The sequence below is a fragment of the Mirounga angustirostris genome, unplaced genomic scaffold (assembly GCF_029215605.1).
Source record: "Mirounga angustirostris isolate CCGP_5_RB_7025 unplaced genomic scaffold, mMirAng1.0.hap1 SCAF_11, whole genome shotgun sequence".
Classification (NCBI taxonomy): Eukaryota; Metazoa; Chordata; class Mammalia; order Carnivora; family Phocidae; genus Mirounga; species Mirounga angustirostris.
In genome coordinates this window covers 13,961,677-13,988,490 of record NW_026991719.1, presented here as the reverse complement: position 1 = coordinate 13,988,490, position 26,814 = coordinate 13,961,677, and the positions used below count along the sequence as shown (strand labels likewise).

Sequence of the window (26,814 nt, the reverse complement as noted above, 5' to 3'; positions counted from 1 at the left end):
GAGAGAGACAGTGAGAGAGGGAACACAAGCAGGGGGAGTGGGAGAGGGAGAAGCAGGCTTCCCACGGAGCAGGGAGCCTGATGCAGGGCTCGATCCCAGGACCCTGGGATCATGACCTGAGCCGAAGGCAGACGCTTAATGACTGAGCCACCTAGGTGCCCCTAAACTGTGGCTTTTTATAGAAAGAAGAAAAAAATAATAAAATTAAAACATTTTTTTAAAAGAAGAGGAAAAGAAAAAAAACCACAAAGAACAAAAATAAAAACCAAACAAGACAAATTTAAAAATAAAATAATTTTTTCAATTAAAAACAAAAACATGGCTTATTTTCTGTGCCCCAGCACCATAGGGTAGTTGTGAGCTATTGTGGGCTTGTGGATTCTAGGCTAGCTGAAGTTGTAAGCTCACTGTGAGCCAAACCCTGTTCTGGTCTGGGCTTTTAGGGTGGAGGGAGAGAGAGCATTCCAGCTGTTCTTCTGCCCTTTTAAACTATGGCTTTTTTTTTTTTTTTCTGTGTCCCATTGTGACCAAGGTTGGTGTGGTCTTGCAGACCCTGGGCTTGCTGAGGTCAAAAGCTCCTGGTGATGACCAGACCTGCCAGTTATGGCATCCAGACCCACCACTTACAGCATCTAGATCCTGTTCCTGTCTGGGCTTTTAAGGTGGAGGGGAAGAGAGTGTTCACACAGCTATTCGGCCCTTGTAAACTTGGCTTTTTTTTTTTTTTCTGTGCTTTGGCACAACTGAGGCTGGTATGGGCTTGTGGACCCTTGGCTTGCTGAAGTTGCAAGCTCCCTGTGAGGAGCGGACCCACCTGCTATGGAGTCTGGACCCTGCTCCATTCTAGCTTTTAAGGTGACGCGGGAACATAAACTGTGTTGTTCTCCAGTTGCTCTGACCTGGAGAACATTCCCACAGCTCCTCCACTGCTTGGCAGAGTTCTAGTGTTGTGTCTTTTATATGCTACTTGCTCTTTAAAACTGTGACTTTTTCTGTGCCCAAGGACAGAGGGATCTGTTCCCAGTTCCTCAGTACTATCCCTCCCCACTGCTGTTCACAGTGTGAGTGTAGGGGTTTCCTTTGTTACTCTGTCTCTCTTGCTGTTCTCTCCATCTTTGGTTGCTCAGAAGCTGTTCAGTCAGTCCTCAGTTCTTCTTCAGGAGGAATTGTTCTATTAATAGGCAATTTGGTGTGTTCTATGGAGGAGGTCAGTTCAGGGCTTTCCTACATTGCCATCTTGTGCTGGAACCATGGGCTTTGCTTTTTTCACTTAAGAATATGTCCTGGAAATCACTCCTTATTAGTTCATAAAGATCTTCCTCATTTTTTTTTCTACAGCTGCATAGTACTCCATTGTATGGATGTCCTGTAGTTTATTCCATCAATACAGGCACATGTGCCACAGAAAAAGGGCTAATATCACTCATAGATAAATTATCTCGTAAGTATATCCATCTACATATAGGCTTTTGGTTGTTTATAATATCTTGTGATTTTTAAGCAACACTGCAATGATTAATCTTTTTGTGTTATTGGAGGTGTATGTTTAGTGGGATTGCTAGGGCGAAAAGTAAGCGTATACGTAGTTTTGTTAGGTATCACCAAATTCTCCTCCGGATAGGTTGTACCAAGTTTGCATTCTCACTAGCAATGTTTGTGAGTGCCTGTTTCCCCCCAGTTTCACCAGACTATGTTGTCATATTGTTTAATTTTTGCCAATCTAATTAGATGATAAATGATTTCTCAACATAAATGTTGTTTGCATTTCTCTAATTATGAGTTTGAACAGTTTTTCTTAAGTTTAAGCAACATTTTTATGTGTTTTCTGGATTGTCTGTTCAAGGCTTTTCCCCCATTTTTCTACCAGGGTTTTGTTCCTTTCTTTGTCCCTCAATTTTGAAGAGGTATTTATCTACTTAGTGATATTAGTCCTTTGTCTGTGGTATATATTGCACATATTTTCTCCCAATTCTTGCTTATCTTTTGACTTTATGGTGTTTGAGCATACAAAAGTATTTACTGTTCAGATTTATCAATCTTATCTTTTACTGCCTCTGTATTTTGAATCAGAGTTAGAAAGCCTTTTCATAGACTGAGGTTAAAGAATAATTCACCCCTATTTTCCTCTAGTACTTGTATGGTTTCATTTTTTGTTTAGGTCCCTGATCCATTAGGAGCTTAATCTTGTGTTCAGTGTGAGGTATGGATCTAATTACATGGTTCTCAACCAGGGGCAATTTTGTCTCCCCAGGGGACATTTGGGGCAGTGTCTGGAGACATTTTGGGTTGTCAAAAAAAAAAAAAAAAAACTAGGGGGAAGAGTGCTCCTCGCATCTCTTGGGTAGGGGCCAAGCATGCTGCTAAACATAGCACAGTGCACAGGACAGCCCCCACAGCAAAGAATTATCGGACTCAAAATGTAATGCCGAGGTTGAGAAACTCTGATGAAATTTTTTTCCTTTACCAAGTGGCTACCCAGTTGTTCCAACATCATTTAAAAAATTCCCATCTTTTGCCTCAGTGTTTTGGGATACTGCCTTTATCATAGATTATGTTTTCATATATATTCGGGTTGATTTCTGGACTTTGTATTCTTTTCTAGTGGCATATTTTTCTTTTTCTTTTTTTCTACTGGTGTATTTTTCTATTCATATATTAGTACCACACTTTTGTAATTATAAACGCTTTAAAGATATTTTAATGCCTGGTAGAGCTACTTACCCCTTATTCGTTTCCTTTGTCAATGTTTTCCTGGCTGTTCTTGTATGTTTGTTTTTCCATAAAAACTTTAGTATCAATGGGTCTAACTCCATTTAAAAGAAAGCTTATTGGTATTTTTTTACTGCGATTGTGCTAAATTTATAAATTAACTTAGAACTTACCTACTTATAATGCTGAATCATTCTTTCTAAGAATAGGGGACATCCTTCCATTTGAGAAAATCTAATTTTGTGTTTTTTAGGAATGCTTTATAGTTTTTCTCATACAGGTTTTGCACATTCTGGTAAATTAATTCCTAAGTATTTAATCTTATTTGTTATTGCTGTAAATGGAGTTTTCTCTACTACTAGGTCTTTTAATTGGCTATCACTTGTGTAAATGAAGGCTATTGATTTTTGTGTGTTTGTATCCTGCTACCTTACTGAATTCTTTTAGTGTTTGAGTTAGTTTTATCATTGATTCTCTACCAGGAAAATCCTATAGCATCATATCATCTGCAACTAGATATAGCTTTACTTCTTCCTTATCAAATCTTACGCCTGTAATTGATTTTGTGCAATTGCATTGATTAATCTCTCTAGTATAATATTAATTAGTAGCAGAGATAGTGAGCATCTTTGCCTTGTTCCTGATTTTAGTGGAAATGCCTCTAGTGTTTCCCCTTTAAGAGACTGGCTTTAGGGCTAAGATATGTATATTTTATCATGTTAATGACGTACCACTCAATTCCTATTTTCTCAAGTCTTTTTATAAAGAATCGGTGTTGCAACATCAGGACAGAGTTATTTAATTTTGCAAAACAAGTAGTTTAAATTAATGTTGAAGTCTGGAATTTGGTAGCACAGACACCCCATTTTAGAAACACTCACATAATTAAAAAAAACCCATTTTCATTATTTATCTGTTTGATATTTTTCTTACCCCCTAAATGTTTTATGATCTTTGTGTCTTTTCAAATGTTTGAAAGCTTAATAAATTCACCTTCACATTTGCTTAAAAAAAAAAAAGAAGAACAGGTGTTGAATTTTATTTAAGGCCTCTCTGGCATCTACAGAGATAATCATATGGGGGTTTTTTTCCTTTAAATATGGTATATGATACTAATAGATTTCTTAATATTGAACCAACCTTCTATTCCTAGAATAAATCCCATTTAGTCATGGTATATTATTTTCTTAATGTGGTATTGTTTGCTCACATTTATTATTTCCGCATTAATAACCTGAGTGATACTGGTCTATATTCCCTCCCCCTCCCTCCCTTCCTTCCATTCTTTATCAGGTTTAGGTGTCAAACCAACCTTCATAAAATGTTCATAAAAGAAATGGGGAAGTTCTATTTTATTTTCAGTGCTCTCAAACAATTTATAGAGCATTGGGATTCTCTGGACTTGGGAGGTTTAGAATTCCTCTGGAAAACCATCTGGGCCTGAGATCATCTCCTTTGCTACCCTTGAAGGAGGAAGATTCCCAGATGGACTTTAAAATTGTGAGAGAGACCTTGAATTTTCAGCTGACGGTGGGTTTTAAGCTAAATTGGCTGGTCAGTTTCCTTTGTGTTCCTCTTGGAGAACTTCTGATTTAAATTACATGTCAAGAAATCAAGCATCCCCTCTTTCCACTTGCAAGAGCTATGAGGCTACTTTGGAGTCATCACCAGATATAAACAGGACACTGTACCTCTTGAAAATTTAAAATATACCAGTGCACCCTTAGGATTTCACTGCAGTGCCCTGGAGGACCTCATCACACAGTCTGGGAACCACAGGTATATAGCCTTCCAGCCTTTTTTCCTATGCAGGTATGTATATATACTCACACATACACTCATAGATCTTTTTGAGCTCATACCATACACAATTTTATACACTACTTAAAAATCTCTGATAAAATATATACATTTTCCATGTCATTGAATATTCTTTAGTAACACTATTTTTGATACTGTAGTCTATCCTATGAATATATCAGAATTCATTAAGTACCTGCTGTTGGATAGTTAAGATATTTGTAACTATTTTTCCTAGTTCAGTGAACATCCTGGTGAATAAATCTTTGCATTGCCTTGGGATAAATTCCTAGACACAGAATTGCTGGATCAAAGGGTATGAATATCTTATAGGGGTTTTTTTTGGTAAAGATTTTATTTTTTTAAGTAATCTCCACACCCAATGTGAGGCTCAAACCCACAGCCCCGAGACTGAGAGACGCATGCTCCACCAACTGAGCCAGCCAGGCGCCCCATCTTATAAGGTTTTTTTTTTGGCCACATTTTTTATTTAAGTAGAATTGAGACACAGTGTCACCTTAGTTTCAGGTGTACAACAGTGATGTGACAAATCTATGCTACAGTATGCTGTGCTCACCGCAAGTGTAGCTCCCATCTGTCACCATCCAAGGCTATTACAATACCATTGACTATAGTCCCTATGCTGTACCTTTTATCCCCATGACTTATTCATTCCATGACTGCCCTTCACCCATTTTGCCCATCTCCTCTTCCCCTCCCCTCTGGCAACCATCAGTTTGTTCTCTGTATTTTTGGGTCTCTTTCTGCTTTTGTTTGCTCATTTGTTTTGGTTTTTTAGATTCCACATACAAGTGAAATCATGGTATTTGTCTGACTTATTTCACTTAGCATAATTTAATATCTTACAGTTTGATAAATATTGGGAAATTGCCCTCTAGAAAGAGTGTAACAACTTATACTTCCTCTAGTCTTATATGTGAGTATATGTTATAGGCTTTTCATTTGATGGTAAGAGTTTGATTATAAGTGATTATGAATATAGATTCAGATATTTGTGTGTTTTAGGCACTATACTAGGCACTTTTTCATACACACACGATTTAATTGTATTTACATAACCCTGTTTTAAATCTTCTTAACAACCTTGTAAAATTGAAGTTATTATCCCCATTTCACAGATAAAGAAACTGGGACTCAAAGATAAAACTTTTTCAAAATCATGCAACCAAAGAAATTGTAGAGCTGGGATTTAAACCTAGTTAGACCCATAATCTTACTGCTATATCACTGATACTTCATGAACTTGATTGGCTATTAACAAGGATGATGATAATGTCGCATACATATTGAGTGCTTATTATGCATTAGGTACTATTTACATGTATTAACACATTCAGTCTCTGTTTCAAACTTGAGGTACTATCACTGTTCTCCCTGAGACACTGAAATGATTAACTTGTTCAGGGTCACACAGCTAATAAATGTTACAGCTGATATCCAAATCCAGGCAGTTTGACTTCACAGTCCGTACCCTTACTGACCAGACTACAGTAGGACAGTTTGCAGAGTTGTGGAAGATTGTGTATCAGAATCTCATTATGAATGCCTTTTTCCGTTGCTGTCTGAAGAAAATGTCCAGCAGTATGGTTGCAAATTTCCCGTCCCTGTACCTGCAGCCTTTTCTCTGGCAGCAATATACGGCCCTTGTAAGCTCAATGCATAGAACTGTGTTCTATTCGGAGTCACCTCCAGGTCTGAGGGATATAACTTGAATGGAAAATCTTCCAATGAACTTGGTGACCCAAACTTAATCAAATAAATGAAACAGTATTTCTAAATAATTGGGGAGATCTTAAGTATTATCATTTGAGATGGGTACACTTTCTGGTTTACGTAAGTGTGCTCTAGACTCCTCCTCTTATTGATGTTTGTTGGGTAAATGAAGCACCCTCATTGTTGTTCATTATTTTAGGCTTTTTCCTATAGCCTTACTTTGGTATTTAGACATTATTAAAAATTATGCAGATTATGACAAATGGTGTTATTTTTATGTCATTTCTGTAAATGCTCAACATTATTCTCTCCCACACGCCCCCCTGAAAAAAACAACTTAATGAGCCACAAAACATGTTATAATGAATGGAAAAATATTTTTAGCCTTTTTATGCAGAAAATGCCTCATTAAAAGCAAATGCTTTAGCAAGCAGATTTGAGCTTAATAAAACTTTTGTTGAGCAGGAGCTTTTATGACAAATCACTAGCGTGTGTAACTGCTCTATATAAAGACCCAGAAAGCCCTAAGAGTCTCTCACCTTCCTTTCTTATCCCTGGGACTGCAGCAACATAGTTGAGTGTGACACGGCACAGAGGAGACTCGATGAGCCTGAAGGACATGGAGCCCGTGGTGCAGCCACAAGTAAGAAAAATATCTATGTATTGGTCAATATCACTCACTGTTTTAGCTGGCTGTGTAATAACATAGATGAAGTCTGTTCTCAGCTGGATGTTTGGCATCCTGCAGCCCAAATATCTTGCATCTGTTTTGCGTATTGTAAAAGCCATAAGGGCGCAGGGTTTATTACTATACATAGAAACTTAATTTCAAGTAAAAACCTCAACTTGGACCCACACTTGTAACTTCTTTAGATTTGGGGCCTCAAATTGTAATGACAGGGGAGCAGGGATCCAGCCATTCCAGCAGCCATAGGGGCTGATTTGGTCACAGAAATCACAGCCCCTCACTTCAACGATGCCCTCCTCGGAGGCACAAAATGCTCGCCTAGCCCCACCAAGGCCTTTGAAAGCACGCTGGCAGTGATGATGTCTGTAGGTGTTGTGAGCCGGGCTCGGCTTCATCTGCGAGTCATCCCCGGGGGCTTGGGCTGAGTCACAGCCACACCCGCCCAGGCAAAGCTGAAGTCACCAGCCGAGGAGGACGCTTGGGTAACTGGTTACCTGCAGCACTGGCCTTCCTCACAGAAAAAGGCGAAGCATAAGGGATGCCATGGCTCATCTTTAAGTGGCGATTTTTCACAGCGGGTAAGTCTTTTTCCCCCAGGCCACCCCACCGAGTCATCTGCACCATCACCTGGCCAGTAACAGTGAACACTTATTGAGGTCTAAGTCCGTGCCAGGCACCGTGCTGCATTCTTCCCATGCCTTACCTCGCTTACCCCTCAAACTGTATGAGCTTCGTGCTACTGATATCCCCACATTCCAGATGAGGGGACTGAGCACAAAGAAGTAAGCTGCCCTAAATCTTTCAGCTTGTATACAGAAAAACTAGTGTTTGAAGCAAAATTTTCCCCCAATTTCAGAGTCCTTAATTATTATTGCTTTGCTGCACTGTACAAGCAATTAACTAAAAAAAAAAAACAAAAACCTCTGTATTCCCACTCTATTCCCCCAAAGACGCATGAATGAAAGGGGTAAAAAAATCCAGTCACTCTCAAATGCCCACGACTTGCTCTCTCAGGCGGCCCAGCCTCCTCCACCAGGAGGAAGGAAATGGACTCCCAAGACCCACTCATGCTTCCCGATGAGCAAGGCCAGGGCTGCTGGCTGGCCACCAAGCTCACCGTTAAGAAGTGCCGCTCCTTAACTTCGCGCCTCCTCTGGCTGTGAGCTGGCGGATAGGCTGGCAGTGGAGGAGCCGCCACCGAAAGGGGGACAGCAGCTCTCTGCTCCCGGCGGTCACTCCGACTCCGGTGTTCTGGGGGCAGAGAAAGCAATGATACAGAAACATCCTTGGCATTTTCCATTTCTCTTTCCCCCTGGGGAGGGTGAGCAAAAGGCTAGAAAAAAGTGAGTTTTTCCTAATATAGCTCATCTGTATACCAATATAAGATTTTCAGAATGGTTCCAAACTAAACTTTCACTTCACAATAATACGTAAATGGGCACTTATATTTTAGCGGGTCCATCTCATAATCTTTGTATGAGATGGCGCACTCTGAGTTTGGAAAAAGCAGTGTATTTTCAACGTGCTTCATTTCAAAACAACACGAGCAAAAAAAAGTCTAGAATAATGGTGGAAGGTTTGCTGACACTGATGCTGGAGTGGATCACAGGCACAAGCATGCCAGAGCCTCTTGGGGAGTGGCGGGAACAAAGGCTCCCAGCCATCCGGTGGGCGATGCAGTCAGTCAGCTCACACGGGCTCAGGGCTGCTGGCTGCTGCGTGGTCAGGAACTCTGCGGGCCACTGGTAGCTTGCAACAGGCCACGGTGGGGGTATTTACATCACAGAAATTAGTGGGTGTTACACATCAGGGCTTTTATCTTCCTGCCATCTATCTACTTATTTATCTATGTTTTCTTTTCTAGAGAGCCTGTGACCAGCACACCCTTGCAGCCGTCCAAGCTCTGTCATGCCTAACACTCAGGGGGCTTTGAAATCCTAGGCTCCTCGAGAAAGTACAGGAATCCCAATGATGACAGTTGTCTGATTTAAGAATAAAGCTACCTCTGAGGAAAGCCAAGAGATTTCTGTTTGTGGGATAAAGTGGTCCTGACTTCATAACAAGAATCACTGAGAACCCAAGAGCACAGTTTAGCTTTCTGGGTGTTTCAGTGAGCTACAAAGCACACCCTGCCCAACACACTGGCCACAGTAAAGGCCGCCCCGCCTGCAAATGCAGCTCACGCTCATGCCTGGGGCCTCCTCGTCTAACCAAGATACAAAGTCACCGTACAGATAGTCTGTGCTGAACTGCCGCCACAGCCAGTGTTTATCAGAAATCCCTTTTGAGATAAATGTCTTCCTTGTTCAAGTGTCTACCTCCAGTGCCGCCCCCTTTTTTCTCTGCAAGCAAACAGTGGGCTTTTCTAAATGGGCAGCACAAGGAAAAAGTTACATTTTAAAATTCATGAGGAGGAGTAGAATACAGGTGTCACTGGTTAGGAAAAGGTTGGAGGAAGGGAGTTGGGAGGGAGACATGAACTCAATTTCCCATTTAGTTGCTCCTTTCCTACACTTTCTTAAATCTCTCTTTCATTTGCCCTAGGCTGGAAGGAGGCAGGCTAGATTAATAGCTCCCTAATAATACTTTTTTCTGGCGGTGTGGTGGGGAGAACATTCATCTGCTAGAGTCTAAAACTGCAGTAGACTTTTGGTCCTTATTCCTTTAGACCAGTGGAACTTAGACCTCAGCCCTGAAACTTGAAAGAAAATATAAATATCTCTTTATAGCCACTTAGTAATCTCTCTCCCTGTCTTACAAACATAAACGATGGCATCACTTAAAGCCATTATTGGCTCTGAGTATAAAGAATTGCCAAGAAAAAGGGGAAAAAAAGAGGAATCAGATTCTAAATAATTCAAAATCCCATGAGGTGTAACTTGCTCTGGGAAGCCTTCTCTGAAGCTCCATGGCATGATTAGTGCCTCTCCTCTGAGCTCCCATAGCACTGTGCTGAAATTACCCGGTTACTTGCCTGTCTCCTTCACCAGACAGGCACTCCCTGTGGACAGGGACCAGATGTTAGTTATTGCTCTCTGAATCCCAGGTTTAGCACGATGCTGGGGCCTCAGTAGGCTTTGCTGAGGGGTTTGCTACTGAGCAGATCTTGAAAGCAGCCAATTTCTAGGTTCTGATCTCAGTCCTCCCAGCTCTCTCCTTAGAGCCTCACCTCCACAAAGAGCACAGCGCTGCGGCCACCGCAGCTTTACTTGTCTGGGCTTCATTATCCACTCAGGCCTGGTGGAAGCCAGGATCTTCCAGCTGTCCAAATAGAGAACCTCCAGGGAAGCTCACTGCGGCATCTGCCGAGCAAGGCCGTTGTCTGGTGTTAGTTATGGCCACCAGATGGCAGAAGTGGTATTCTGATGAATGCACTGCTAAGCTACTGTTTCTTGGACAAGGTTAAAAAAAAAAGTCACTTTCTAATTTTAATTCCACACTGCATGTTTTTAATTCTATGATGGCTATAATTCCTGTTTATGGCTCTCTGCAGTGCTATTAAAACTACTACACCCAAGATTTGCTGTTGAGACAACCTCAAAGAAAGCCAGTCTGTGGAGGACAAGATGCAGCTCCACAGTCTTCCTTCTAAAACCCCAGGAGGCATTATATCCCTCCCTCAGCCCCCAGGAGGAAGTTCTGAGAAAATTGATATTGGCACTTGCTGTCCCTCAGTTCTGTCATTAAGTCCAAACCCGACAACGCAGTGAAATGTGATCGCTTACAAGCAGCTTAATGTTATCTGGTTGCATCTGGAAAAATCTAATCAGGGATGACTTATGAATAATAATAAAAGGATAAAAATAATTATGTCTAAAGGGCTAACGTAACTCAAGCTCTCTGATGATGGGATCAGAGAAAGTATCTAGTGAGAATGATCAGATTCCTGTGTCATCATTCTATGCCCTCAATGCTCAAGCAGTTTTCTACAGAATTTGATTTACTTACACATTCATTGAGGACCTACTCTATGTCAGGTTCATGCTAAGTGATTTGAATAAAAAAATTAATAAGACACCATCCAGAGCTCTTGAGTTGCTCATGGATTAATGGTGGAAGACGGGCCTATAGGAGGTTAGTGATGATACAAGCTTATAAGTGGCATGACTGGGAAGATGCAAAGGATATTATGGGAAGGGTTATCGAGGCTGCAAAGGAACGGTGAGTATGTTAAGGAAAATTTCCAGAAGATGGCTTGCACTAAAAATTTGGTAAAGAAGGACTTTTTAGCCAACTACAAAATCGAAGTGACTCAATTTAAAAAATCCAAGTGAATAGTAAGAATGCCAGAGATACTTCTAGAGGATATTGGTCATCACTATTATAGGTGTCACAGTATCTGCTACCAATAACCAAGGGGAGTTTTTAAAAACAGTTGCATTAGGGATATTAGTAGGTTAATTCTTTTGTTAAAGGGGGGAGAAGATGGGATATGGAGAAAGGGAAAAGTCATAAACATGTGGAAGAAAATAAGTTGAAAACAAATGTGTCATTTCTCCATCCTCATAGTGACAATAAAATGTGGTGTTTTTTTTTAATAGTAATACTTTTGGAAAATACTGTTCCTTAAAGGAGCATAGGGAATTTGGAACAAAGGCACTGAATGTACAGATACCATCTGTCTCCACATCAAAAATCTAAAGACCAAAAAAGCTGGTGTGCCAACTTCTGATACCCAACTTAGGGGGCTCTAAAAGGGTGATGCCAGTTTTTAATCTCCTTGTCCTAACTACAATGGTTTTAAGCCACTGGAAAGTAAGAGAAGGCTGTTACCTTCTACCTTGCCTGCTATGTGTCTATCTCTGGCTTTTTCAGGACTGTGAGAGAAAGAGAAAGAGAAATATTTATTTTCCTAGGACACCGTATGGTGAGGAGGAAAAGAGCTCTGGCTGGGGGTCTGCAGGCCTGGATCGGGTTCTTGGAACTCTGCCTAATGGGGTATGTGACCCTGAGCAAGTTTTCTGACCTCTCTAGGCCTCCACGTGCTCCACTGTAGAATGGACCTGATCATCGGTTCTCGACAGGAGCACATCCCCCGAGGGAGGTTCTGGTTGTTAGATGACTAGGCGAGAGCCAAGGATGACAGCTGTCCTACAAGGCACAGGAGGGTCCTGAATAAACAAATAGTGCCCTGGGTTCCACCTGTGTTCTACCAGCATTTCTTGTCAGGGAAAAGCCTAGAACCTATTTCTGAGTCAAACCTAATTCTCTTTTAATTATTACCCAAAGGGTTTTCTTTTTGTTTTTTTTTCCCCCCTGTGGTTTTTTTGCTCATGTTTAATGTATGCAGAATGCACCAGTTTTGATGGTTGTGTCCTCCTGCCCCTTAACTCTCCTTCATTTCCCTCTACTTTTTGTTCAGAATGGCTTCTGATTCTCTTTACTTAATCCAAACCTACTTTTGATAGGCACAAACATCTGACTGCTTTATGATGTCTTTTAGTGTAGTCATGCCCAGGTGTTTGTATGTTGCAAATATTATACATTTCCTTTTAAATTCTCTTTATTATCATATTTAGACCATGGTGCGATTTCTAATTATATGTATAAGCAGGTTATATTACCCCTGAATTTCATTTCCGTGTAGAAAAGGGAGCATTTCGAAGTAGTTGCTATAACAAGGTGAGGTGTTAGAACTGATGGGACAAAGAACAGCCCCTGGATGGGACAAGCTCTGAGTCCTCTCCCCGAAAAGCCCCCCGAGCCGGGGACCAGTTACCTCTGCGCAGGGCTTGCAGGCTCTGCCGGGCATGGTGGTGCAGCTCCTCCACGCAGGGCGGCCTTGTGGCCGGGAGGAAGAGGTTTCTCTGCTGGTGCCATGGGGCACGGTAGTATACGCTCAGTTTACTCTCAATGTCCAGGCTGGAGACGGCTGCAAGACAGAGAGAGAAATGGGCCGTTATACATCACAAGCTTTAAATTGTGCATCTGGCAGAGCCTGCGGTGGGGGACGGGAGTGGAGTCTGGGTGGAGTGGAAGTCCAGAGCGCTGCGTTCACATTAGGAACGCACTCAAGGCTGGAGAAGGGTCTGTCGCGTACAGTATGGAAAGAGACCACCTTTGCCCCCAAGCTAAGGGATGGGAGACCCCAGGACACCAACCATCTGCCTGTGACCAGCTTACTTTCTCTCCACACCTCTTTGCACTCTCTGACACAGTCGCTCATCAACCTGGACAAACTCTTGGCCATCCACGCTTGGGAGTGGGATGCGGGGAAGTGGCGGGGTGGGGTGGGGGGGTTCTGCCTTCCAAGAATGCAGAGAAAAGCCTCAGGAATGAGTCAAAAAGGTCACCCTAGCTCCAGTCTTCTGGCCACAGGGCCTCAGAATTAAAGTTCTGCACACCTGCTCCTGATGCCCACCTGAACTTTGCTTCTCCCTTGCTCTGCTTTCTGTCTCCTATGACCCCTGGCCCCCAACCCTGATTATTTCATCTATCTTGCTTGCCAGCTCCGTTGCCTGCCATCTTTTGAAGCATTGCTCAGCTTCCCTAGTTTCATCTAGGGGAGAGGACAAGCACTGAAGAACCCATTGCAGGGGTATTGGGGGTTAAGTGAGGAAACCACAGACAGTGCAGGTGAGGAGAGGGGTACCGTCCTTGCAACTCATCCAAGAGATCAGGGAAAGAGGCCTCTTTCCCCCAAACACGCCCTAGGTCTTCATGTACATACTGAGCCTAGGATAGAGATCACCTACGAATGATCATCAGATAAATTTATCTTCAGATAAATTCTCATGGGAAGAGCTGGTCCTAAGCAGGAGGATTCTGGTTAGGAAATTACAGTACGGGGGAACTCCTGAGCACCTGGGCAGCTCACCAGCCTCAGGAATAGCGAGAACTGGCCCAGAGGGCTTCACCTGCCAGACCTGCTATTGTGACCAGACCCCTGTTCTCCCAGTCAGTCTCATTGTCTCCCTCTGCTTCTTTTCCCACCTTTTCCCCAGTGTACGGTTTGGGCGTGTTCTGCCCAACTGTTTATTCCTATGCCCCAAACAGACTTTTGGTTCTTCTCCGATCCTTTTCTTTTTGAAGTCCAGCTTACCATTTCATTTTGTCCCGGAAGCCTTACACAGAACAAGATACTTGACAGATAAAGCAGAAAGACAAATGGAAAAGGAGGGAGGACACTTTTGTAGAAAGGAAACAGAAGAAAACTGGGGAAAATGCAACCTTCTGGTAATTAATCCTCCTCCCCCCACCCGGTACTGCATTTATGGCAATTAGTTTTGGTTTTCTTTTTCTTTTTTTTAATTTTTATTTTATTTTATTTTTTTTGAGAGAGAGAGAGAGAGTGTGTGCACTAGTGGGGGGAGGGGCAGAGAGGGAGAAAGAATCTCAAGCAGGCTCCATGCTCAGTCTGGAGCCCAATGCAGGGCTCGACCCACAGCCCTGAGATCATGACTGAGCCAAAATCAAGAGTTGGACACAAGTGACTGAGCCACCCAGGTGCCCCTTGGTTTTCTTTTCTAATGCAGTCTTTGGTAGTCTTTTTTTTTTTTTTCCTAGAATAATGCACCATAATCACAAGGACCACCAATAGAAACAGACATATTCCCAAAGATACTAAAGAAATATCACGTGGGCAGCGTCAAAGGGACAATTCCGTACTTGTAAATAATGCCACGCAACAGAAATTTCTGTGATATGCCATCCGATATGGTAGCCACTAGCCATATTGGCTATTAAACACTTTATTTTTTTAAAAACTTTAAGTTTAAATAGCTATAGGTAGCTATTCTATTGGACAACCATAACCATGAATATTCTAGTATATTCTCTCACCTTCAGCTACAGAGCAGATTGCTCCCTTTGACCTAGATTTTTTCTTCCTTGGTGTTTAATCTCTAATAATTCAGGCCCAAGGGTTAGAGATCCCAGAATTTTCTTCCTGGGTAGGGGAGAGTATTTTTTAGGGCAGAGTTCTATGGGGCCAAGCATAAAGGCAGCCACTTTTCTTTTGTCATTTACTCTATAACCTCAACCCTTTCCTTGGAAACCGTAAGTGCTTGGTGGACCAGTCAGGGGTCACGGAGTTCTGGGGACAAGAAAACCTAGGAGGAATCACTAAGGGAGAAACCAGCCTCTTCAGGCCTCACATGAGGCATGGGAGGCCTTGAGGTAGAAAGGGCAGGCCATATCTAGATGGGAGCCTCCCTTCTCTCCTGTGTCAAGTAGCGGGGAATGCGAAGGCAGAGGCTTTATTTAGCCACCCTCGGAGGAATGCTCTGGTTCAGTGACGAAGACTGACTAAAAAGTCAGCCCCTGCCTGGTTGCAGAGGTCAACTGCCATCTAAGAGGACAAAGGTCATTATCAAACTTAGTAGAGGTGGGTGGGAATTCATGTGCTAGTGGCAGCTGGGAGAAGGTACTGAACAGAGAGCTTGCCTGGGGAAAAGAAGAGGCCAAGAAGTTCAGTGGGCAGTTCCAGGAGTGGAGGGGCTCCTGAGCACTTCCTCTCCCAGGCCCATCCCTTTAGGAAAGTAGGAACCAGGATTCAGGGCTGAGCCCAGGTGACTTGGGGATAGACCAGAAGACTTTTATAGCCCCTCAGAAACCAGGTCAAGTGGCCATGGCGCCTTAATCTTTGTATGGGGAAGAGCTAAGCTCCTGCTGTTTATCTCTGTTCATCTGAAGAAAACTCATCAGAAGTGCTTGTCAAAAACAGACTACTGGGCTCCAGCCTAGACTTCCTGAACCAGAATTTCCTGCAGAGGCCTAGTACTCTGTATATTTGAAAAGTGCCCTCAGATTATTTTTTTATCATGAGGTATATATCAGAAACACAAAACATTATCTGATGATGCCTTGGGATCTTACGTGAATGAAGGGAGATGGGCAACATGGTGGTGGGCAGGAAGAGACTGCTGAAAATGGAAACATCTATCCACACCTGGAATATTTCCCAAATAGCTCTTATGTCCTAGGCACAGTGCTGGGTGCTGGGATATAGCACAGAACAAAACACACAAGAATCCTTGCCCTCCTGGAGTATATGTTCTCTGGTTCTGTGTGAAAATGGTTTAGATGTGATTGTGCCTGGAAGCAGTCGGTTGGGAGAAGAGCCCTCTAGCTAACTCCTCTGTTCTACTATTTTTTTTTTTTTAAAGATTTTATTTATTTATTTGACAGAGAGAGACAGCGAGAGCAGGAACACAAGCAGGGGGAGTGGGAGAGAGAGGAGCAGGCTTCCCGCCGAGGAGGGAGCCTGATGTGGGACTCGATCCCGGGACCCTGGGATCATGACCTGAGCCGAAGGCAGACGCTTAACGACTGAGCCACCCAGGCGCCCCCCTCTGTTCTACTATTGTACCGTTCCCTGGAGGTAGTCCAAGACCACTAGACTTCTAAAGGCCCTAACACCAAAAAGATCATAGTCTCCACTCCTCCATCTCCACCTTTCTGCAGTAGGTAGTCCCAAATTAAAGCATAAATCACCAATCATAAAATAAATGTAAAGAAGTTCTGTAAAACTCTCTTTCCTCACTATTAAACATAAAATATAAAGTTATTTGAAAAAAAGCATTTTTTGGTACCACTGCTTTGCTGATGCCCAAAACATTCTTACTGTTCCTACTGGGCAAGCCAGTGCTGAGTTTCTGGGCTGCAGAACTCGGCCTGCTGCTCAGGACTGTGGATTTGCAGATGCAAAGACTAACACAGGAGTTCCAACACAGGCAGCCAGGACGTGGTTCCTGGGAAGAACCAGCTCTCTCAGTGACAGCCTTCAGGGCTCGGAATCCTCACCTCTCCCCATGTAGTCTTTTTCTTTATCTGCTGACAAGCTATAATGGATTTCTGCCATGCATTAGCAGGTGAACATTTCACTCATCAGTTGCCACAATTGTGTTTATCTCTTAGACTAGGAAGGGAAGGAAAACTCTTTAATCCCTTTGCTCTCAGTTTTGTCCTTTGGTTACAGAGCATTAACTAGTATGTGTCCACTGGAGGCAGACATACAGACACTAATGGAGCTCTTCCAGGGAAAACTCCCATTTTCCTTCTTAAAAAAAAATCTATTCCTTTCTCTAAGCAACAGTTCAACGCAAGTTGCTAAGTCATTCGTAAGCTCATTGCACTACTACCATTTATTGCAAAGCTGTCCCACATCTTCAGGTTCACCCTGCCCCCCTTTCTTCCCTGTTTAACAATTACACCATGGCTCAGCCTTGAAAGCTAGTGGTCTTAGTACTCCCAGTAATGTTTGTTCTCATAAAAATGATACAAAGTGCAGCAAGGAGGTTTCTCCTCTGCTTATTCAGATACATCCAGCCCACCACCACCCCCGCCCCGCCGCCGTGGTAGGCAGAATTCTAGGATAGCCCCCAAGATACCTGTCCTCTCCTGTATGTACCCTATGTAGTCCCCCACCAGCTTGAGGGGAGGTGAAACCTGTGAATTCTATTACATTATATGGCAATGGGAAGTTTAAGATCCCTACTCAGTTGACTTTGAGTTCATCGAATGGGAGATGATTTTCTTGAGTTTATCTCACCTAATCAGCTGAGCTTTAAAAAAAAAAAAAAAAAAAAAAGACACGAAGCGGCAGAGACATTCTCTTGTTGGCCATGAAGAAACAAACTGCCACACTGGAGAGAAGGCTGTGTGGCAAGTAATGGCAACAGCCTCTAGGAGCGAGGGCCTCAGTTCTGCAACTCAAAGGAACTGCATTTTGCCCACAACCACTGAGCTTGGGAGGAGCCCCCAGGGCTCAGATGAGAACTCAGCCCCAACCCAAACCTTGACTGCAGCCCAGTGGGACCCTGAGCAGAGGACCCAGTGAACCTGTGTCCAGAGCCCAGACCTGCAAGATAGTAAACGGGTGGTATTTTAAGCTGCTAAATTTGCGATATGTTGTTAACGCAATCACAGACAACTAATACACCCTCCCACTATTTCCTAATACACCCTCCCACTACTTCCCTAGAGCCAGTTGCTTGCCTTGCCTGGTACTTGTCCTCTTCTCCCTTTGTTATTGCTCTTCAACAAAGGGGTATGTAATGGCTTGGATTACAATGGGAAATAGGGTTATATGTCTCATTTTTATTCCCTACAGCAGAAAAAAGGTTACGTGGGTGTACCATTTCTCCTGTCCAACTATAGGCTCTCCCAGAGAGCTCGGGCTATATGCCAAGCTGTACGTCGCATGTATTACGTTCATGGTATCTTCACACAACCCAAAGATTACAAAGTATTGCTCCCATTTTACAGCTAAGGAAACAGGTATCAGAGAAATACATAAATTTCCAAAGTCTCATACACCTGGCCTATGGATGATCTGGGACTAGAAATCATCTCTCTTTGGCTTCCAAGCTGCTGCTCTTTCCCAGACCAATACTAAACTAAGGCTGACTGGGGGCAGGTGTAGAGTAGGCCGTCTGCCACATAAAAAGTATCCAGTACTTCTCAAAATCAAAAGACTCAGAACTGCTACTGTCTGCATCATCCATAGGACTAGATGTAACCAAGAACTGAGTGAATCTTTCAGAAAGTGCCCAGGAGATTTGTCAAATTCCAGATATACAAACAGACACCATAAAACCAAACTGCTGAAAGAGAATACCACTATAGGAAATGTCCACAGGGCAGTGAAAAGTCTTTATAGACTGAACTTAGTTCATTCCCCTGTCAAACTCCGGATATAATGGAATTGTCTGGACCTTGATTCATAGTGATACATTGAAAGCACAGATCTGGTCGCTGGGTTCATCTGAAATGAAATGACTTGGAAATTGAGGAAAACTAGCGGCTGCCATTCTCCTGGGAAGGCCAGGCCCATTTCTAAGGACAGGAGGAGGCTCATGTTTAGGAACTATTGGGACGGGATGAAAATCAGGGGGAAGAAGAATCTTGCCCTAAGCTTCTGTCCTGCTAGGGTTGGTACTTATTTAATACTGCCTTCTCTGGCCTGGCCTCATGAACTTCTCACTCCCTTAAAGCTTGATTAGCCCTAGGAAGAGTGCAAAATGCTTATTCTTGGCCTGGCTTCCAAGCCTCTGTACCTCAAGTCTCCACCCCTGCCACTGTCTCTCTCCGCATGCTGTTCCTTCTTCCTTCTCTCAGGCTTTCCAGAATTTAAAAGGGGTAAGGTGGCAGCTGAAATCAAAGTCTGAATGCTATGTGTGGTGAAAATTTCAGAAAGATGTGCAGAGTGATTCAGAAATGGAACTGCCTTTTGGATTTTTAAATGTTCTTAGAGTGCCTACAGGTCAGACTGCCCACATCCAATCTAATTAACCTTCCTTCCTTCCCTTCCGCCCATCACACCCACCCCCATGACAAGGGTTCCTTGCCAGGAACATAGCTCTCCACAAACCATCCATTCTGATGCCCTGTGACAGAAAGCAGCAGGGCATGTGTTAGCACATTAATATATTAATGAGCATCTGAAAGAGTCAGTGTCACAGATATGTCGCCAATTTGCTCCCCAGGTCCCTGCTATGCTGAAGCCAATCCTCAGCTGTCATCAGCTTGGTAAGCAAAACAGAAATCTTCTCAGGGTCTCTCTTGCTGCTGCCTGGGCTCTCAGATCTGTTAGGGAGCTACGTGGGGAGGGATGGGATTTCACCAAGTGCAACCATTCTTCCTGCCTGCCCTTCCTTCCTTGGTAACCAGCCCCTTGCCCACTCTGTTTGGCAGTGTGGAGGAGGGAGCAGGGTGAGGAGCACTGAGGCTCCTGCCACTTGTGGAACAACCTGACACCAGAGCCAGGTTCCTAGTCTGTCCCTGCTGGACTGCCTTTTCTGTAGAACCACAATAATTCAGACCCGTTCTCCACTGTGGACAAAGCATCCAGTGTGGACCCCTCAGCATCAGACAAATCGAGGCCTTCTGACAAGTTCCAGTGTCCTGAAACATCCCAGCACCACGGAACGGAACATGTCTGTGTATTTATTTATACACTAAAAGGATCTAGAACGATTTTTCCTCTAGAAATACTTCCCCAACTTCTAAAACAAAACGATGCTTCATCCTACGAGTACTGTTTAATTATTGCTGTTACTGTTGTTGCTGTGTTCGTGTCGGACATCCCGTGGAAAGACCACAGGAGGCATGGGTTCTACTTGCAGTTCTGCACTCTCGTGCAAGTCATGGAACCTTCCCAGGATCCAGTTCCCCATCTTTACAAATGAGGGTTTGGACTCTCTACTCTCTGAGTCCTGTCCTGCTCCGTTTATGCCTCCGTTTTCTACCAGTCGTCAGGATAAGTGAGGTTGCAGGATGCAGAATAAGAGATGGGCTCTGCATTCGAGCGATAGCAGATGCACTGGGGAAAGACCCTGAGCTCTGGGCTGGCCAGATGGGGGTTCACCACAGCAGCAATGGATCCAGAACAAGTGCCTGAACTCTTTGGGCCTCTGGGCCCTGCTCTGTGCAGTGGCAATCTTAGAGGCTTCTTGGAGCGGTTCTGAGAGTCCAGTGAAAGGATGACGCCCTTGCCATGTCCCTGCTCACTACGTATCGTACCCTTTCCTGGCCTGCGAACAAACGAAGACCAAGAGGCCATGATTGGGGGGAGGTCACAGTTCAAAAGAGGACAGTCTGGAGCTCTCGAAGGTTCTTGTTTCTTTATTTGCCTGTCTTCTGGGTGAGTGAAGTGTAAACAAAGGTGAGGCCACTAGAGATCACTCTTTGGGGGACCTTGCAATCTGGAAACTAGAAAGAAGGTTGCCCGCAATCAGGGAGCCTGTGGTCTCTCTGACAAGCTGCATGTCTCCAGTGTCTGATACTGGTTTACTGGGGCAGCATTCAGTGTAATGACGTGGAGATGCTAATTGTCCCAAGTCGCTATCAGAGCCGCACCACTATACTTCCTCAGAAGTGGCTTATAATTTATGGGTTTATCTTTAGGTCACTCTGCTGCCATGTTCTACACCACGCACTTCCCCCAGAATGTAAGCACATAGCCATCTGTCGCAGCTCAGCTATTGTTTTAAGAAAATTCCTTTAGGCATCTAACAGAATCATTGAATTCTACTGCTGGGAGGGACCTCGGGAATTATGGAGCTCTGTGTTTTTTCAGACCATAGGGCATGACCCAGCAGTGGATTGTGAAATCCATTCAGCAGGTCAAGACTAGCATTTTTAAGACAAGGAAACAGAACAGAGTAGAATAGAAAATGCCAAATGCGCTCCCTGTAGGGTTGTTTTGTGAAGCTACTGTTTCTGTCACGTGTGTGCGTGCTGGTAAAAATGTGTTTCTGGCTCTGGGTAGCAGTCAACACACTGAAAGCCACTGTTTAGGCCACCCCTCTCGTGGACTGATGAGGAAAGCCAAGATTTGAAGATGTGACCCAAGATCACAGAGCTGATTTTTGGCAGAGGCAACACCAAAGCTCAGGTCTCCTGACCCACACACTTCCCTTGGCAATTGTTCAGCCTGGTCGCTTCACCTTTCATCTCTCTTAGTCGTTATTTGCTACCTATCAGGTTGTACTTCCAAAACAAAACAAAAACCCAAACACTTCTCATCTGTTCTCCAAGAAATCAGCCACTTTTATTTTAGGATTCCAGAAGCACTTCAGCCAAGTGAGCAAAGAACACGTTCCCCTGGGAGGTTGATGCAGACCACATGTTGAGCCCCACTAGTTTAAGGAATGAGAGACCAAGGCAACAAGGTAGGTATTAGGGTGAACAATATTAAATTAGCGATATGCAGCTGTTTTGCCCTACAAAAACTATCTGAATAGCTCAATTTAATAATTGGGTCAATCCCAAGGTTAGCTTTGCCAGAAAGGACGTCATGTTCTTGGTGGTCAAGTGCTTCCCTTCCAGCAATCTGGACTGAAAATGACCAGCCCATCATCAAGAAGTGACACATTTGTTCCAGTTTTCAAGGCATGGGTGCCTGAGCTTAAATCAGAGGGGGCAGGGAAGGGAGCTTGGCTCAACACTTGCTTCACCAGCCTCACACCCCTTAAAGAGACAAGGGCAGTTGTACAAGTTTGCAAACAGGTTTCAGTGGAGAAAAGATAACACTGATCAGAAATAAAGAATTTGATCTTTCAGGAGAACCACATGGAGAGTTAAGAAATACTTCCAAGATTTAGAAAAGGGTGCATGTCACAAATCTATTTTCACTATTTGCAAAGAACCAGCTGAGGTTGGTTGCAGGGAAGAACATGAGTATCATCCTTTGGTAGGTACTCAGCTTTCCTTGAAATTCAAGCAGGAAAATGGAGAGCAAGGAAGGCACTCTGCCCACAAAGATGAATATGGGGTTTTAAAGTCCCTTCATTTCTGCTCAAACTACAGATGTGATGTCATGAACACGGGCACCTTTGACATTCCAGGGAAGAAAGTAGAGTTGGAATGGGAGACGCAGGTCAGAAAATGCATGTGAAAGTCACCCTTCTGTTTCTGGAGACATTGCACACAGTCACTGGATGTAAGAGGAAAGGGTTCTGTTTCCAATATGGTGCATGCATGGAGCCCCTTGTCTTCTTGGACAGATGCCCTTGGCTTGTTTAAATTGTGAAGCAATAAGGTATTTAGCACGTGACACCCAATTATATATTACTAATAAATCTCCTAGGTAGAGATTAGGCTTTTAAAATTTACTTAGAGATCATCAGTGACGGTGGAAAATTTAAAAATACGTGCAAAAGGCCCCACATACCACCTCTACTGCACTTACTTAGAATTATTATTTGCTAATTAGTATCTTTGTAGGTAGAGGAGAAGTAATGCCCTTTATTGGGCCAACAAAGAAGCTATAAATACATGAGCCTGCGAGCCAAAAGGAATTATTTTCCAAGGACCTTTCCACTACAAAAGGCTAGACATTTATGAGTTCTGTGCTCTCTATAAAAGACAAGGCATGAGCTATATGAGTGGGGAACACCTAATGCATGATATATTGAATCTGGTCAGAAAAGATGTGTTCTCTTGTGACTCAGTTAGCCTTAGTCTAGCTGAGTCTGCAGCGATACCAAGGGAGGCCCACTCTCCATGGATAGTGGCTTTTTCCCTCTCTATTTGCCCATGGAAGACAGACTCAGAGAATGAAGAGTTTGGGTTTCCCCAGGACAGGCACTGAGACAAAAGTTCAGGTCCACGTTTAGTTAGGAGGTAATTCCAGGAAGCTGCCAATAGGAGGTATTGGGGGAAGTGAGAAAAGGAAGGGAAGAAAGCCAATAAAGGGTGCACTCTCGAGCACTATGGGTAACTGGGGCTGGATCCTTTGGGAGTCAGTGCGGAACACACACTTTAGAGGCGAGGCAGTTGGGGTATTTATCTACCACTTCCTGTCAGTCATTGGTTGAGGACTGCCTAGGCACCAGAGCAGTATTTCCCTGGTACTTCTAGAAAAGCAGGCTCCCTGGCCAGAGAAAGCCCTCAGACAACAAATGCAGTCCCTGGGAGCTATAAATCAGGCTTCTGTGCACTGAAGTGATAGGGTGAGGGAATAAGGTCAGGGCACCAATAGTCTTGGGGGATTTAGGAACGTAATCCTCACAGCACACAAACATGTGCATTTCAAATGTGGGATGTCTTGATTGTGCTGCTGGCTAATTTTGAAAGTTCCCCAGTGCCAAAATAGCTCAAAATGGATTTGTTGTCAAAATCCCTCAAGTGTGGCAGTGAGGAATCCTCGTCAGCTCTGGATTCTGTTAGGATGTTAGCTGAGAGGGCTGTGGCTTGGAGGCCTGTCTGGAGGAGGCTGCCTTCCTCAGGGGCATGGATCAGGCACCCTGGCTATTCCTAGGGTCCTACCTCCTGTGTGGCATTAGAGTTGGACCTCTCAAGGTCTGTTTCCTCCTCAGAGTTTCAGGTATGATAAGGTATCTCCGGTTCATCTTGCATGTTTGCTGCCCTGGACCTGGAATCAGCCCTTTCTCCAAGAAGCCCTGACTCCCCTCAAAGGGAACAGCTTTAAGAGACCACATTCTGCATGCCAGGGGTATTCATTGTTGCTGGGTTGTCATTGACTCTAGGATTCTTCAATAGAGCTAGAGAATATGTAAGTTTCAGAAGGTGAAGCTAAATCATGAGTTCAAACTGCTATTTCCAATTCAAATCTAAGATTACAGGTTTTAAGTGTCTTGATTTTATAATTGATCTCTTTTCTCTTAGGCTGAAAATCATGATTCTTAATGACAGTGGCACAATTTCTTATTTGAATAGTCTCAAAATGACTACAGTAAGACAACTCAATTCAGTTTTAGATTCCTTTCTGTTTTTCTTTTGTCTTTAGGATATTTTCTACTGGAAATGGAGTACTTTGTTTAAAAGTCACGTGAAATGACTGAAGGTGTTGAATACAATGATTGTTAAGGTCCTGTATATTCTTCTGGGTACATAAAAACAAAACTGAGAAATTCCTGGCCAGCCCATTCAGGTGGATCTAGTTCATAAATAAGAGAATCTATCTAAAATTTCTGTATTTTTAATTTGTAGCTTGAGAAAATAATACATGCCTTCTTGCCCTTATACTCATCTGCCCCATGGGTTGCAATATTTAGAAATCTGGGAGTTCCTTCTCTTCCTCCCTTCTCTCTTGGGAACTTTGCCATTGGCCCTTGGAGGAGCTGGATTGGCTTTGTTGAATAACAGCACAGAGAAACCCATGTGGTGATGAGGAGAGCCTTTGATCTCCAGAAGACTTGAAAAATCAAGCCTGGAGGTCTTGGCATCTATCCCAGAGATCAAACACATATGTTAGCACCTGCAGGGAAAAGGGAAATGAACTAGCCATTTTTGAATCCAGAGCCTATGATAGAAACTCCATAAGCAATGACAGAATATACTGAAGGCCACAGGCCCATCAGAAGCTATGCATAGCCACTCTGGGGATCTCTCTACCAAGCATTTGGGTGAGTGCACCACACACAGGGATCAGGCCACTTCACCTATGAACAACTGTGAATAAGCCCAAATACCAAGACTACACTGAACCATATGAAACTGATAAATAGCTCTTAAATAAGCAAATGAGGATCCAAAAACTTCAATAATCTTTCAAAAATAGATAAATGACACCTTATTTCTCCCTCCCATGTTCAAGGAATTTGTCTTGTTTCTCTTCTCAGGTTGAGTTGCTAAGGAGGCAGTCAGAAGTGAGAGGAGAAGAGAGAAAAAAGTTAAAGCAGGCAACTGATTCTAGAGGGTCACATTAGAGGACAAGGGCCTCGGGCCCCAGTGCTGGGTGGCATGGTTCCGAGGCTCACCAGCAGATTTCAACCCTAGTCCCTCCAAGTGTACTGGAGTTCCTGTCTAATCACACTTGGGTCTGGACAATAGAATGTGTCACCTCTTATTAAGTTCAAGGTGTTGTGCAGTCGTACTTTAAGGAGCAAGAGAAACCATCGGTGCCCCTGGGAATTTATAACCTCGTAGCTACATTAGACAGATTAGGTGATAATCCCACATGGGATCAAGTGTGTACCCTGAGAGAGGCACAGAGTGCCATACAGGTTCAACAGAAATGCTCTGTGGCGCAGGAAGGGGTATAGGGAAGAGGTATGAAGTGGGAGGAGGGCTGATGGATAGGATTAGCAGCGAAGTTGGAAAACGCTGGAAGAGAACCACATACAATTGCTGGAAAAGAACCATATACCATATCCATTTTGAGGTAAAAAGGATGTGAACATTGACAGTTCCTATGAGGCAACCCAGTATGAAGGCTGAAAAGAGTCAGTGTGAGTCCCAGGAGAAGCTCTCTGCGGCTGGACCAGGAGCTGTGTGAGGCAGAGAGGGGCAGGTTAGGGGCCATCAAGGAGGGAGACACCACCACTTGGTGAGCCTGTGTGTGAACTGGGCACTTGGTTAGGCTCTTGGCAGAGGTAATCTCATTTGGTTCCCCCAATAAACCCAGGAAGCACATTTGATTATCTGCTTATATATACTGAATAGGTGCAGAGAGGTTAGGAAACTTGCCCAAGGGCCCAAAGTTTATAAATGCTAGACCTAGGACTTGAAGGAAGTACATCTGATTCCACAGCCCCACACTACTTTCTGCCTCACTGTCCTACTTTCTAACTCACACCACTGCTCTGCACAGGAGCAGATGTCCATGTGGGAAGACTATGGTCATCCCAGGAAGGGAGACTGAAGTCGCTCAGTGGAAAGCCCTGGTGGCCAGGATGAGGGACCTGCTACATAACCAGACATATCTTAGTTGCCCCCAAAGCAGAGCTCAGCACAACCTGTTTGAGGATAGTGATGGGCCCTATTGCATATTTTTTGCATCCTCTAGCTAAGCAACAGTCTAGAACACTGACCTACGTGTTACAGGAGCTCAACTATGTGGGTTGAATGGATATGGCTCAACTGTGTAAATGGTTCAGTCTCTACGTCTTGGGGCCTTTTCTGTCTCCCTGTAATCTATTTCCTTTCTTTCCCTGATCTCCTTCCTCCCAGATAAATTCTCTTCAACACCTGGCCCAAGTCACACCTCCTCCATGGAGCTATTCAAGACTCCCATGGCCCAGTTGTTTCACTCATTCATAGAACAATGAGTGATTAAGGACCTCCCATGTGCCAGGCACTATGCTAGGCACTGGGATACAGTGGTGGACATTAGAGACGCAATCCTTGTCTTTGTAGAACTTATATCCAGGTAGGAAGAATGCCAGGAAGTGGGTAAATTAATAAGGAAGGATGTAATCAGGTAGTAGTAAGCACTCGATAAGATAAAATGGGGATGAGAGACAAAGCAAGGCTAGTGGGACGCATGGCATGGAGGAAATGACGGCGGATCCCTAATGACCCAGAAGGCCGAGATTCTCAACCAGGCATCAGAGACACCAAAGTAAGGGAGCCAGAGGGTCACTGTCCATATGTCCAAACTGACCTTTAGCGGAATGACCTCTTCCTCCAGCTCAGCCTGGCAATCTGGCCTAGCTGATTATCAAAGTCCTTTCCTCTTCTTCCTGGGCACACAG

General features: G+C 43.8%; 1 protein-coding gene and 1 long non-coding RNA gene across 2 annotated transcripts in view; one reads left to right on the top strand and one right to left on the bottom strand.

The window, feature by feature from the left end:
• The window catches only part of LOC135361907 (uncharacterized), a 52,637-nt gene extending 44,894 nt beyond the window's left edge, over positions 1-7,743 (top strand). Inside the window, exons 3-4 of the long non-coding RNA XR_010406048.1 lie at positions 6,810-6,886; positions 7,301-7,743. This is a non-coding gene — a long non-coding RNA (uncharacterized LOC135361907). The remainder of the gene's footprint in view (positions 1-6,809; positions 6,887-7,300) is intronic.
• Positions 1-26,814, bottom strand: part of NHS (NHS actin remodeling regulator) — a 351,682-nt gene that overhangs the window by 43,404 nt on the left and 281,464 nt on the right. Inside the window, exons 2-3 of the mRNA XM_045875399.3 lie at positions 12,651-12,803; positions 8,049-8,182 (exon numbers count right to left, since the gene is read on the bottom strand). Of these exons, the coding sequence (XP_045731355.2) occupies positions 8,049-8,182; positions 12,651-12,803 (287 nt within the window). The remainder of the gene's footprint in view (positions 1-8,048; positions 8,183-12,650; positions 12,804-26,814) is intronic.